The 15,477-nt window shown below is 49.5% G+C and overlaps 1 protein-coding gene across 3 annotated transcripts in view; it reads right to left on the reverse strand.

Annotated features, from left to right (window-relative positions):
* TRIM36 (tripartite motif containing 36) overlaps window positions 1–15,477 on the reverse strand; it is a 70,110-nt gene that overhangs the window by 33,766 nt on the left and 20,867 nt on the right. Inside the window, exon 1 of one of the 3 annotated variants that reach the window (XM_033163706.1) lies at window positions 472–564. The exons of the other annotated variants lie outside the window; for them this stretch is intronic. Within the exon in view, the coding sequence (XP_033019597.1) occupies window positions 472–498 (27 nt within the window). The 5' untranslated portion in view covers window positions 499–564. Of the gene's footprint in view, window positions 1–471; window positions 565–15,477 lie in introns of those variants that run through there. 3 annotated transcript variants of the gene reach the window in all.

Raw genomic sequence — 15,477 nt, forward strand, 5'->3', positions numbered from 1 at the left:
GATTATGCAGGTCAGGCTTACCTACCTCCCCCCCCCCCCATATTTTATTCAAGTTGGCACCCCTGATCAAAAAGCAAGGCACATAGCCGTAGCTAGGGTTTATGTTGTGGGGTGGGGGGTGGGCAGGATTCATATTAGGGCGGGGGCAGAACCTACGTATTTTTTATTTATTTACAGTACTTGATTTAGGGGAGAAAGGCAGCTGTCCCTTTGCGCCCCCCTCCTTGCCCATGACAAGGCACCCGGCTTTGAGGGAGGCACCTAGGTAGGTAGCTCAACTACTCTAAAACTGGAGAAGAGCATTTCCTCCCCAGTCCCTGTAAATCTCCCATTTCTGACGAACGCCTCATTGTATGTATGTCTGTATGTATGTACGTATGTATATCACACACACACATACACACGTGCCCCCACCCCGCCCACCTCCAAGAACTCCCGCCAGCCCCTCCTCCCCTCTCTCGGGCTACTCACGGCGGGTTCCAGCCGGTCCCCTTCCATCCTGGACACGCCACCGCCGCCTCCGCTGCTCCCGGGCGTTTGAGCCGAAGGGTGCCCGGCGCGCGCGTGTGCCTGCTTCTCTCTCTCTGCTCGCTTCGCTGCCTCTCGGGACCGCCGAGGTCCGCCCTCCCCGCTTTGGGGAGCGCGCGGCGCGAGGGAGGAAGACAGAGGAGCGCGCGCGCGAAGCGGCTACGAGGCGCCCAGCAGCTGCCACACGACTGCTGCCTACCCCCCCGAGGAAACTCCGGCGCTGGCCTGGAAGGTGGGGCGCGAGGGGAGGGGGAAGAGCCTGGCGCGCGGGGGGGGGGGGAGAGGGAGAGGGCAGGGCCGCGGGGGCCGCCTGGCAACCACGCCCACGACACAATGTGGGAGGGGCGGCACCTGGCACCTTTGTTGGCGGCCACCTTAGCCGTGAGGCGGGTTGGCGGCGGCGGCGGGACTTTACTCCTTGAGAGGGGAAATGAGGCAGGCTGGGCGGGGACGACTCGTGTACACGCGTACACACACAGGAGCCAAATGTGTGGAGGGAAAGGGGAAGCGAGCTGCGCCCCGCCCCGCCTGTCCTCTTTCGGGGAGGAAAAGAAAGTGCCAGAAAACTTGCTTGTTCGCTCTTGATCTCAAACCGCCAAACGCACGTGCACACGCGACTCGTAGCCAAAGCCAGATGCTGGCCAGTCTTGCTTCTCCCCGGCCTTGAGTTGCAACAGGGCTGGCTTCTTGGTCACCTGTTGAGTTGGTGCCACGTGCAGCTGGGGTGACTGCAGGGGAGCTGAGCTGGTACACTGAGAGGGCTGGAGCTTTTCAAGCCATATAAATTGCTTTTAGGTTGTTTTGCGATATATAAACGTTATATATATAATAGGTGCTTCTGGGTATAGTGAGCCATAGTATTTGTTTGGCTGGAAAGCACAAGGGCTTGGTTGCCTTAGGGGCAATGGGGATTGTTTCCCCTTCATTCAAGACAAGACGTCCCAGGTGGCGGCAAATGGAGCAGGTTATCTTTGCTGCAGTTCCTCTGCAAATGAAGTCAAATTATATTGGCAAGCCCGTTTTCCAGGCACAAAAGAATAATCATGGAACCATGGAGGCAAAAAGCGAAGCTTTTTAAAGGTCCAGGGTAAAAGGCGGATCTAGACGGATCCTCATGAATTCATATGATTTTTTCATTCAAATGAAAAAAAACCACCATGATACTGTAGACCACATCTCAGTCTATATGTAGCATCAAAAAAATCATGCATCCACTGTTTTGTGGGGCCACAATGGTGCAAAAACTTGTTTAAAAAACACGGATCCTCATGGATCCTCATGATTTCTGCATTGGGACACCCCAAACTCACCGTCAAATCACATATCATGTCCAGGGGCACAGCCTCCACCACAAAAATCTGGGATCCATGGCTTCCTCACGACAATATGGCGCAAAAACTTGGTTTTGAAGCACGGATCCTCACGGATCCGCACCCTTTTTGCATTGGGCCACCCCTAACTCACCGTCAAATCACACATAATGTCCAGGGGCACAGGCTGCACCACAAAAAACACGGATCCACGGCATCCTGGCAACACCGTGGATCAAAAACGTGGTTCTGAAGCGTGGATCCTCACGGATCCTCACCCTTTTTGCACTGGGCCACACCAAATTCACCGGCAAATCACACATCATAGCAAGGGGCACGGCCTGCACCACAAAAAACACGGATCCAACGCTTCCTGGCGACACCACGGCCCAAAAACGGGGTTCTGCACCACAAAAAACATAGATCCGAGGCATGGATCCACATGAATTCATATGATTTTTATATTGAAACAAAACAAAACCACCATGATACTCTAGACCAAATATTAATCTATAGGCAGCACCAAAAAAATCACGTTTCCACTATTCCATGAGGCCGCAATGGCGCAAAAACATGGTTCTGAAGCGCGGATCCTCACGGATCCTCACCCTTTTTGCACTGGGCCACATCAAACTCACCGGCAAATCACACATCATAGCCAGGGGCACAGCCTGCACCACAAAAAACATGGGTCCACCGCTTCCTGGCGACACCACGGCCCAAAAACGGGGTTCTGAAGCGCGGATCCTCACGAATCCGCACCCTTTTTGCACTGCGCCACATCAAACTCACCGGCAAATCACACATCAAAGCCAGGGGCACAGCCTGCACCACAAACATCATGGATTCACCGCTTCCTGGCAACACTAGGGCCCAAAAACGTGGTTCTGAAGCACGGATCCTCATGGATCCGCACCCTTTTTGCACTGCGCCACATCAAACTCACCGGCAAATCACACATCATAGCCAGGGGCACAGCCTGCACCACAAACATCATGGATCCACCACTTCCTGGCGACACCACGGCCCAAAAACGGGGTTCTGAAGCACGGATCCTCATGGATCCGCACCCTTTTTGCACTGCGCCACATCAAACTCACCGGCAAATCACACATCATAGCCAGGGGCACAGCCTGCACCACAAACATCATGGATTCACCACTTCCTGGCAACACTAGGGCCCAAAAACGTGGTTCTGAAGCACGGATCCTCATGGATCCGCACCCTTTTTGCACTGCGCCACATCAAACTCACCGGCAAATCACACATCAAAGCCAGGGGCACAGCCTGCACCACAAAAAACACGGGTCCACCGCTTCCTGGCGACACCACGGCCCAAAAACGGGGTTCTGAAGCGCGGATCCTCACGGATCCGCACCCTTTTTGCACTGCGCCACATCAAACTCACCGGCAAATCACACATCAAAGCCAGGGGCACAGCCTGCACCACAAAAAACACGGGTCCACCGCTTCCTGGCGACACCACGGCCCAAAAACGGGGTTCTGAAGCGCGGATCCTCATGGATCCGCACCCTTTTTGCACTGCGCCACATCACGCTCACCGGCAAATCACACATCATAGCCAGGGGCACAGCCTGCACCACAAACATCATGGATCCACCGCTTCCTGGCGACACCACGGCCCAAAAACGGGGTTCTGAAGCACGGATCCTCACGGATCCGCACCCTTTTTGCACTGCGCCACATCAAACTCAACGGCAAATCACACATCATAGCCAGGGGCACAGCCTGCACCACAAACATCATGGATTCACCGCTTCCTGGCAACACTAGGGCCCAAAAACGTGGTTCTGAAGCACGGATCCTCATGGATCCGCACCCTTTTTGCACTGCGCCACATCAAACTCACCGGCAAATCACACATCAAAGCCAGGGGCACAGCCTGCACCACAAAAAACACGGGTCCACCGCTTCCTGGCGACACCACGGCCCAAAAACGGGGTTCTGAAGCGCGGATCCTCACGAATCCGCACCCTTTTTGCACTGCGCCACATCAAACTCACCGGCAAATCACACATCAAAGCCAGGGGCACAGCCTGCACCACAAAAAACATGGGTCCACCGCTTCCTGGCGACACCACGGCCCAAAAACGGGGTTCTGAAGCGCGGATCCTCATGGATCCGCACCCTTTTTGCACTGCGCCACATCAAGCTCACCGGCAAATCACACATCATAGCCAGGGGCACAGCCTGCACCACAAACATCATGGATCCACCGCTTCCTGGCGACACCACGGCCCAAAAACGGGGTTCTGAAGCACGGATCCTCACGGATCCGCACCCTTTTTGCACTGCGCCACATCAAACTCACCGGCAAATCACACATCATAGCCAGGGGCACAGCCTGCACCACAAACATCATGGATTCACCGCTTCCTGGCAACACTAGGGCCCAAAAACGTGGTTCTGAAGCACGGATCCTCATGGATCCGCACCCTTTCTGCACTGCGCCACATCAAACTCACCGGCAAATCACACATCATAGCCAGGGGCACAGCCTGCACCACAAACATCATGGATTCACCGCTTCCTGGCAACACTAGGGCCCAAAAACGTGGTTCTGAAGCACGGATCCTCATGGATCCGCACCCTTTCTGCACTGCGCCACATCAAACTCACCGGCAAATCACACATCATAGCCAGGGGCACAGCCTGCACCACAAACATCATGGATTCACCGCTTCCTGGCAACACTAGGGCCCAAAAACGTGGTTCTGAAGCACGGATCCTCATGGATCCGCACCCTTTCTGCACTGCGCCACATCAAACTCACCGGCAAATCACACATCATAGCCAGGGGCACAGCCTGCACCACAAAAAACACGGGTCCACCGCTTCCTGGCGACACCACGGCCCAAAAACGGGGTTCTGAAGCACGGATCCTCATGGATCCGCACCCTTTTTGCACTGCGCCACATCAAACTCACCGGCAAATCACACATCAAAGCCAGGGGCACAGCCTGCACCACAAAAAACACGGGTCCACCGCTTCCTGGCGACACCACGGCCCAAAAACGGGGTTCTGAAGCGCGGATCCTCACGAATCCGCACCCTTTTTGCACTGCGCCACATCAAACTCACCGGCAAATCACACATCAAAGCCAGGGGCACAGCCTGCACCACAAAAAACACGGGTCCACCGCTTCCTGGCGACACCACGGCCCAAAAACGGGGTTCTGAAGCGCGGATCCTCATGGATCCGCACCCTTTTTGCACTGCGCCACATCAAGCTCACCGGCAAATCACACATCATAGCCAGGGGCACAGCCTGCACCACAAACATCATGGATCCACCGCTTCCTGGCGACACCACGGCCCAAAAACGGGGTTCTGAAGCACGGATCCTCACGGATCCGCACCCTTTCTGCACTGCGCCACATCAAACTCACCGGCAAATCACACATCATAGCCAGGGGCACAGCCTGCACCACAAACATCATGGATTCACCGCTTCCTGGCAACACTAGGGCCCAAAAACGTGGTTCTGAAGCACGGATCCTCATGGATCCGCACCCTTTCTGCACTGCGCCACATCAAACTCACCGGCAAATCACACATCATAGCCAGGGGCACAGCCTGCACCACAAACATCATGGATTCACCGCTTCCTGGCAACACTAGGGCCCAAAAACGTGGTTCTGAAGCACGGATCCTCATGGATCCGCACCCTTTCTGCACTGCGCCACATCAAACTCACCGGCAAATCACACATCATAGCCAGGGGCACAGCCTGCACCACAAACATCATGGATTCACCGCTTCCTGGCAACACTAGGGCCCAAAAACGTGGTTCTGAAGCACGGATCCTCATGGATCCGCACCCTTTCTGCACTGCGCCACATCAAACTCACCGGCAAATCACACATCATAGCCAGGGGCACAGTCTGCACCACAAACATCATGGATTCACCGCTTCCTGGCAACACTAGGGCCCAAAAACGTGGTTCTGAAGCACGGATCCTCATGGATCCGCACCCTTTTTGCACTGCGCCACATCAAACTCACCGGCAAATCACACATCAAAGCCAGGGGCACAGCCTGCACCACAAAAAACACGGGTCCACCGCTTCCTGGCGACACCACGGCCCAAAAACGGGGTTCTGAAGCGCGGATCCTCACGAATCCGCACCCTTTTTGCACTGCGCCACATCAAACTCACCGGCAAATCACACATCAAAGCCAGGGGCACAGCCTGCACCACAAAAAACACGGGTCCACCGCTTCCTGGCGACACCACGGCCCAAAAACGGGGTTCTGAAGCGCGGATCCTCATGGATCCGCACCCTTTTTGCACTGCGCCACATCAAGCTCACCGGCAAATCACACATCATAGCCAGGGGCACAGCCTGCACCACAAACATCATGGATCCACCGCTTCCTGGCGACACCACGGCCCAAAAACGGGGTTCTGAAGCACGGATCCTCACGGATCCGCACCCTTTTTGCACTGCGCCACATCAAACTCACCGGCAAATCACACATCATAGCCAGGGGCACAGCCTGCACCACAAACATCATGGATTCACCGCTTCCTGGCAACACTAGGGCCCAAAAACGTGGTTCTGAAGCACGGATCCTCATGGATCCGCACCCTTTCTGCACTGCGCCACATCAAACTCACCGGCAAATCACACATCATAGCCAGGGGCACAGCCTGCACCACAAACATCATGGATTCACCGCTTCCTGGCAACACTAGGGCCCAAAAACGTGGTTCTGAAGCACGGATCCTCATGGATCCGCACCCTTTTTGCACTGCGCCACATCAAACTCACCGGCAAATCACACATCAAAGCCAGGGGCACAGCCTGCACCACAAACATCATGGATCCACCGCTTCCTGGCGACACCACGGCCCAAAAACGGGGTTCTGAAGCGCGGATCCTCACGAATCCGCACCCTTTTTGCACTGCGCCACATCAAACTCACCAGCAAATCACACATCATAGCCAGGAGCACAGCCTGCACCACAAAAAACACGGGTCCACCGCTTCCTGGCGACACCACGGCCCAAAAACCGGGTTCTGAAGCGCGGGTCCTCATGGATCCGCACCCTTTTTGTATTGGGCCACCCCTAACTCATTGTCACATCACATATCATATCCAGGGGCACAGCCTGCACCACAGAAAACACGGATCCACAACATCCTGGCGACACCGTGGACCAAAAATGTTGTTTTCAAGCGCGAATCCTCATGGTTTTTGCATTCTGGGACCCCAAATTCACCCTTAATTCAAATATATTGTACATAACCACAGATCTGACCACAAAAAGCATGGATCTACTGCTTCGTGGTCCTGGCCAGATGCTGCCCTGGATATAATGGCCAATATTTAGGTCTGTGTGCTGGGGTGCAGGAAATGGAGTCGGCTGAATCTCAGTCCATTAAAGATGGGGGTCCAATGGCTTGGCCGGAATGATTTTGGTTCGGTTTGCCAGCTCCCAGCTCTTGATGATGCACAATAGTCACCTGTACCCGCCATCAGGAGTCTGGGTGTGATCCTGGATGCTTTTGTCTCTATGGAGGCACTGGTCACAAATGTAGCCAAACTGGCATTTTAAAATCTTTACAGGTTAGGCAATTGGTACTGTACCTGTCTCTTTCCAACCTAGCCATGGTGATCCATGAAGCAGTCACCTGCAGTCTAGACTACTTTAACTTGCTCTACGCCTGAGCTGGGGTGGGCGGAGTATAAATGTGATAGATAGATAGATAGATAGATAGATGATAGACAGAGAGACAGATAGATAGATAGATACGCAGGGCTACTCTTGAGACTACTCTAGAAACTCCAAATGGTCTAAAATGCAGGTGCATGAGTTCTTACTCGGACTTTGTGGAGAGCCCACATTCAGTTGGTGGTTCATCAGCTGGATTGGCTCCAGGTGGAGTATCAAATCAGGTTCAAGGTTTTGGTGCTAACCTTTAAAGCCTAAACAGTCTGTCACCTTTCTTATCTGTGGGAATTATCTTCCAATACATCCCCCAAAGAGGGTGATGCTTATCTAACAGCAACCTACTGGTGGTTCCTGGCCCAAAACATATCCAGCTGTCCCAACCAGAGCCAGAGCCTTTTTGGTGGAACGCTTTGTCTAATGAGACCAGGGCTCAGCGCAATGTATCTCAGTTATCTCACTCGCTGGGTCGTCACCTTACAGTGGTGAGTGGGCTTGCACATTCCTATGGCCCTTGTGAGCGAAGCAGGGCCTCCCAAGGCGGTAAGGTCAAAGGGAAGGAGCTAGACAAAGAATGATCCAAGAAGTCCTCATTGGCAGAATAGGCGGATGTAAACAAGCGGTATGTTACAACGGCTGTGAAGGCAGATGAAGGCTGCAGCAGATAAGATCTACCAGTTTGTCATGACTACTCATGCCATTGGAACAGAGCCCTACTGCAAAGACACTGCGTTGGTCATTGTGCACTGATCTACACACCTAAAACAAATTCACGCACAGGCATCTTCCAAAAACCCAACCCAAACCCCAAAAGTCCCATGGTGATTGGCAAATGGTAACGGGGACAGGATCATTAAATCTGGAAGCCCCTAGTCATGAACTGGCACATGGGCGGTAGATACAGATTCAGTTGTTCTGACTCAAGGAACGAGGCAGTTGAGCAGCTCTGCAGCTGTATCCATGACTGAGCAGCCCTTTTAGGATCCACTCTGCTCACCCCGAAAAGGGGGAGGGGCTAGGAAAGGTGGCCTAAACATAGTCTGCTTCCCCTTTTCCCTGTCTGGATTACTGCACCCAGTGAGGTCACCACCCAGTGGTCGTAAAAGACAATCCAACTTTGGAACATGGAACATACGGACTTTGTCAGATAATACAGATAACGAGCGTCCTGAATACAGAACTGCCATCATTGCAAGAGAGCTGCAGCGTTTTAACATCAATATTGCAGCGCTTCAAGAGATTCGAAGAGCAGGCGAGAAACAGCTGAAGGAAGAAAAAGGAGGCTACACATTCTTCTGGAAAGGTCTATCTGAACAAGAATATTGAATACATGGGATAGGCTTCGCTATCAAAAACGACCTTGTGAAGCTCCTGTCAGAAGTCCCTACCGGTATTAATGAGCGACTCTCAACCCTTCAAATAAAGCTCACCAAAAACCAACAGGCTACTATTATAAGCGCTCATGCACCAACACTGGATGCTGATGAAGACATGAAATAAATTTTTTACTCTCAGCTGGATACCATCCTATCAGAGACACCTAAGGAAGATAAAATTATCCTCCTGGGTGATTTTAATGCAAGAGTTGGGCGAGATTTCGATCTGTGGCCTGGGACTATTGGGAAAGAAGGAGTTGGCAACAGCAACCAGAACGAAATTTTACTTTTGATGATATGTGCAGCGCACAACCTTGTTATTACCAACACACTGTTTCGACAGAAAAATAAATTTAAAACTTCATGGAGGCATGAAAGTCTTCTTCACCGTCGCTATCGCCACTTGGTAGGCTTGACGTTGAGCTCTAACCAGTGTCCGGTCCAATTCAGAATGAGTTTTCTGCCACCGGCGCTCTAGCTGTCTCAGCGACCGTTTCCTCACCCTCAGCTCTGGAGAACACCATGGGGCTGTCTGGGCTCCATGCAATCGGAGAGGGCGCCTCAGAACCAGACAGTCGATAGCCCTGGTTAACTCCGCATTCCAGCGAGCCACCAGGAAATCAGATGAAAAGCCCTCAACATGGGATAAAGCATCCCCTACCACTCTCTGGAAACCATTTGGACCCATTAAGTGACAGGGGCGGACCATCCAAATCGGTCCCACCTCCCTGCAGAGGGGAAGGGTTGCGGAGAAGTCCACTTGCACCAGGAAGTGATCCGACCATGGCACTTCTTTTGTTTTGCTTTTACTTAATGTCAGATCACCAGCATCCATAGAGGTGAGCACCAGATCTAAGGCATGTCCATGACTATGAGTTGGGCCAAACTTATTCAGGGACAGCTCCATGGAGGCCATGCTTTCCACGAAGTCCCGAGCAGCCCCTTGTAAGGTCGTGTCGGCATGGATGTTAAAATCCCCTAGGACCACCAAACTAGGTGTCTCCAGGAGAACATCCGCCACGACCTGACCTGAAGCAGCTCGGGCAGGGAATCCTTGGTGCAGCGGGGAGGTCGGTACACCAAAAGGAATCCTGTACTGCCCCTATTGCCCAACTTCCAGAACATGCACTCAGAGAACTGAGTATTTCAGGTAGGACACCTGATGCAAGCTAGTGACTTCCTAAAAATCACTGCAACCCCCCCTCCCCACCCACATGACCTGGGTTGCTGTGCATAACAGAAACCTGGTGGACAACCAGATGCTAAGACAGGCCCATCTGCTTCATCCAACCAAATCTCTGTTACACATGCCAGGTGAAGTCCTCCATCCACAATCAAGTCAGGGATGGCAGTGGTCTTATGAATCATTGTCCTAGCATTGCACAGCAGCACCTTCAGGTCGTGTGGGTTTCCCTTGTTGAGCACAAATATAACATTGAATCACAATGGTACAAAATAACTCAGCAAGCTGACATTCATAGAATCATAGAATCAGAGTTGGAAGCAGAGGCGTAGCATCCAGGGGCGGCATTGCCGTGGAGGCACCCCCTGGGGGCGGGACATCATGACGCCATGACGTCATGACATCATGATGCATGCATCAGGACCCGCCGAGCGAACGCTGGCTCCTGGGGCTTCCCTGTCTATGCTGCTTTAAAAATCCGGGCATGCGCAGTCCATCTCAGCCGGCGCTGCTGCTCCAGGGGCGACCCGCTAAGCGAGTGCTGGCTCCTGGAGCTCCCCCGTCCGTGCTGTAGCAGCACGGGTGGGGGAGCCCCACAAGCCGCCGATCTCGCAGGGCAGCCCCATAGCGGCAGTGACGGGTGGACCCCGGATGGGCCGCAGGGCAGAGTGGCTTCACTCTGCGGCTTTCTCTGGGCCACCGGCGGGGCGGGGCTGGCCCAAGTGTCACCCCTGCCCTCCCCTGGAATCTGGGGCAGACCGCCCCCCGCCGCCCGTCTCTACGCCCCTGGTTGGAAGAGACGACAAGGGCCATCCAGTCCAACTCCCTGCCAAGCAGGATACACCATCAAAGCATTCCTGACAGATGGCTGTCAAGCCTCTGCTTAAAGACCTCCAAAGAAGGAGACTCCACCACACTCCTTGGCAGCGAATTCCACTGTCGAACAGCTCTTACTGTCAGGAAGTTCTTCCTAATGTTTAGGTGGAATCTTCTTTCTTGCACTTTGAATCCATTGCCCCGTGTCCGCTTCTCTGGAGCAGCAGAAAACAGCCTTTCTCCCTCCTCTATGTGACATCCTTTTATATATTTGAACATGGCTATCACATCACCCCTTAACCTAATCTTCTCTAGGCCAGCTCCCTAAGCCGTTCCTCATAAGGCATCGTTTCCAAGCCTTTGACCATTTTGGTTGCCCTCCTCTGAACACGTTCCAGCTTGTCAGTATCCTTCTTGACCTGTGGTGCCCAGAACTGGACACAGTACTCCAGGTGAGGTCTGACCAGAGCAGAATACAATGGTACTATTACTTCCCTTGATCTAGATGCTATACTCCTATTGATGCAGCCCAGAATTGCATTGGCTTTTTTGGCTTCTGCATCACACGGTTGACTCATGTCAAGTTTATGGTCTACCAAGACTCCTAGATCCTTTTCACATGTACTGCTCTCAAGCCAGGTGTCACCCATCCTGTATTTGTACCTATAATTCCCCCCCCCCCAAGTGTAGTACTTTACATTTTTCCCTGTTGAAATTCATCTTGTTTGCTTTGGCCCAGTTCTCTAATCTGTTAAGGTCATTTTGATGTGTGATCCTGTCCTCTGGGGTATTAGCCACCCCTCCCAATTTGGTGTCATCTGCAAACTTGATCAGGATGCCCTCAAGCCCATCATCCAAGTCATTGATAAAGATGTTGAATAGACTGGGCCCAAGACAGAACCCTGTGGCACCCCACTAGTCACTTCTCTCCAGGATGAAGAGGAACCATTAATGAGCACCCTTTGGGTTCGGTCAGCCAGCCAGTTACAAATCCACTGAATGGTAGCATTGTCTAGCCCACATTTTACCAGCTTCTTTATAAGAATATCATGGGGCACCTTGTCAAAGACCTTGCTGAAATCAAGATAGGCTACATCCTCAGTGTTCCCTTCATCTACCAGGCTTGTAATTCTGTCAAAAAATGAGATCAGGTGAGTCTGACATGACTTATTTTTCAGAAACCCATGCTGACTTTTAGTGTTCACAGCGTTCCTTTCTAGGTGCTCACAGACCATTTGCTTAATGATCTGCTCTAGAATCTTTCCTGGTATTGATGTCAGGCTGACTGGGCAGTCATTTTTTGGGTCCTCTCTTTCCCCCTTTCTGAAAATCGGGACAACATTTGCCCTCCTCCAGTCTGCTGGGACTTCGCCTGTTCTCCAGGAATTCTCAAAGATTACTGCCAGTGGTTCTGAAATCACCTCTGCCAGTTCTATTAATACTCTTGGATGTAGTTCATCTGGCCCTGGAGACTTGAATACATCTAAACTAGCCAAGTATTCCTGTACTACCTCCTTACTTATTCTGGGCTGTGTTTCCCCTGCTGAATCATCTGCTCCGTATTTTTCAGGTTGGGCATTGTTTTCTTTTTTTGCAAGCAAGCCGCGGAGCGGGGCCGCTCCACCCCGCGGCCTGCCTGGGACCCGCCCACCAGCGCCACTATGGCGCGGCACGCATGCGCTGTGCGTCGCACTCAGCAATGGGCCAGCACCAAGAAAATCCTGAAGAAGAAGAAAAAGGAAAGGAAAGCAGAACAAGCGGCTGCTTCCCTTTTTTCGTTTTTTAGGAAGGGAGAAGAAAAGCGTGTGGCGGCCAAAGAGCAGACTGTGCTCCATAGCGCATGCGCCGTGACGTCGCCACAAACAACAACAAAATAGATACAAAAAAATACACAAACAAACTAAAACTACAATACAAAACATCTATCAAAAAATAAAAACAAAAAACAAACTTTCGTATTAAAAAAGCTCCACTTTCCTCACATCTTTACATGGACTTCCTCCTGTTTCCCCTTATTTGCGTCCCTTAAAAAATATTTCACGTAACTTCCCAATTTAAATTTATCACATATTCTATACACACTAGTAAATGCAAAACAATTTCCAGATCTATTTCTATACTCTATACTCTCCTAAAATTCGTATTGTTAATTCACATTATATATTTGACAGCCTATCCTTTTCCTTCAAACAAAAATCTAATTTTGAATCTTACAATACTTTTTTAGATACATTTTAAATTTTCCCCATTCCTTCTCCACCACGTCGTCTCTCTGGTTACGGATTCTCCCGGTCATTTCTACAGGCTCCATGTACTCCAACATCTTCATCTGCCATTGTTCAATAGTAGGCAATTCCTCCAACTTCCAGTTCTTGGCTATTAATACTCTCGCTGCTGTTGTGGCATACAAAACTAAATTTCTATCGCATTTCAAAATGTCTTTACCTAAAATGCCTAATAAAAAGGCCTCTGGTTTTTTCTTAAAGGTATATTTAAGAATTTTTTTCAGTTCATTATATACCTTTTCCCAAAAGTCTTTCACCTTAGGGCACAACCACCACATATGAAAAAAAGTTCCTTCTGATTGCTTACATCTCCAACACTTGTTACTTAAACCACGGTAAATTTTTGCCAATTTAACAGGTGTCAGATACCACCTGTAAATCATCTTCATAAAGTTCTCTCTTAATAAACTGCACACTGTGAATTTGATATTTTGACTCCACAACCTCTCCCAATCTTCCATCATGATGTTGTGCCCCAGGTCTTTTGCCCATTCAATCATTGCCGATTTTACCAACTCATCTTGTGTATGCCACCCCAATAACAGATTATACATTCTGGAAAGATTTTTCCTTTTCGGCTCTATTAATTCCGTCTCCAACTTGGATTTTTCTATCTGAAAACCAACTTTCTTATCTGCTTTAAATGTTTCATTGATCTGATGATATTGTAACCAATTTGTGACTTGTTCTTTCAATTGTTCATAAGTTTTTAATTTAAAATTCTGACCTTCTTGTATCAAAATGTCTTTATATTTCGGCCATTGTCGGTCCAAATTTGCTCTTTTATGTGCTTTAGCTTCTAAGGGTGATAACCATCTGGGTGTTTTGCTTTCTAAGAAAACCTTATATTTCATCCAAATTTTAAACAGAGAATTTCTAATTATATGTTTCTTAAATCCACTATTTACTTTGCATTTATCATACCATAAATATGCATGCCAACCAAAAACATTGTCGTGACCTTCCAAATCTAATACATCAGCATTATCTAATGTAAACCATTCTTTCAACCAACAAAAAGCAGCTGCTTCATAATAAGTTCTTAAGTCTGGCAGGGAAAATCCCCCTCTGTTCTTTGCATCTATTAAAATCTTATATTTAACCCTGGGTTTCTTTCCATGCCAGATAAATTTCGTTAAATCTTTTTGCCATCTTTTAAAACATTCCATCTTATCAATAATTGGCAACGACTGAAACAAAAATAGCATTTTTGGCAGAATATTCATTTTTATCACAGAAATCCTTCCTAATAATGACAATTTCAATCTAGTCCATATTTCTAAATCTCTCTTTATCTCTTTCCAGACTTTCTCATAATTGTCTTTATAAAGGTTTATGTTATTAGCAGTCATATTAACACCCAGATATTTTACTTTCTTCACAAAGCTAAGCCCTGTTTGTGATTCCAATCTCATAATCTCTTGTTTACTCATATTTTTGGTTAAAACTTTAGTCTTGGTTTTGTTTAACTTGAAGCCTGCGACCTGCCCGAACTGTTGAATTGTTTCCAGTGCACACACTGCACTATTTTCAGGATCCTGTAGGGTTAGGACCAGATCATCGGCAAACGCTCTCACTTTGTATTCTCTTTCTCCCACTCTTATTCCTTTAATATTCTCATTCTGCCTGATCATATTTAAAAGGACTTCCAGGACCGTAAAGAAAAGTAATGGGGATAGGGGGCACCCTTGTCTTGTTCCCTTCTCAATCCTTATTTCCTCTGAAACCACACTGTTAACAATGATTTTTGCTTTCTGCTCTTGATATATTGCATTTATTCCGTTCATAAAAATTACCTCCCATCTCCATTTTATAAAAGTTTTGTTTCATAAAGTTCCAAGATATGTTGTCAAAGGCCTTTTCCGCATCTACAAACATCAAAATAGCTCTTGTATTGCTTCTCTTTTCTAACCTTTCCAGCACATCCACTATATTCTTTATATTTCCATTGAGGTGCCTTTCTGGCAAAAAGCCTGCTTGATCATTGTGGATGTACTCCTTCAACACTCCTCTCAGTCCCTTGGCCAAAATACTTGCAAATATTTTGTAGTCTACATTCAATAAGGAGATTGGTCGGTAATTTTTAACTTGTGTTTTTTTCTGTGTCCGGCTTTGGTATCAGAGTAATATAAGCTTCCTTCCAAGACTCAGGTGCCTTCTTCCCCTGTATTATTTCATTGCAAACCTCCATCATTGGTTGTATCATCCAATCTTTTAAAACTTTATAGTATTTTGCTGTAAGTCCATCCGGTCCTGGAGCCTTATCCAACTGCATATCCTT

The sequence above is a fragment of the Lacerta agilis genome, chromosome 11 (genome assembly GCF_009819535.1).
Source record: "Lacerta agilis isolate rLacAgi1 chromosome 11, rLacAgi1.pri, whole genome shotgun sequence".
Classification (NCBI taxonomy): domain Eukaryota; kingdom Metazoa; phylum Chordata; class Lepidosauria; order Squamata; family Lacertidae; genus Lacerta; species Lacerta agilis.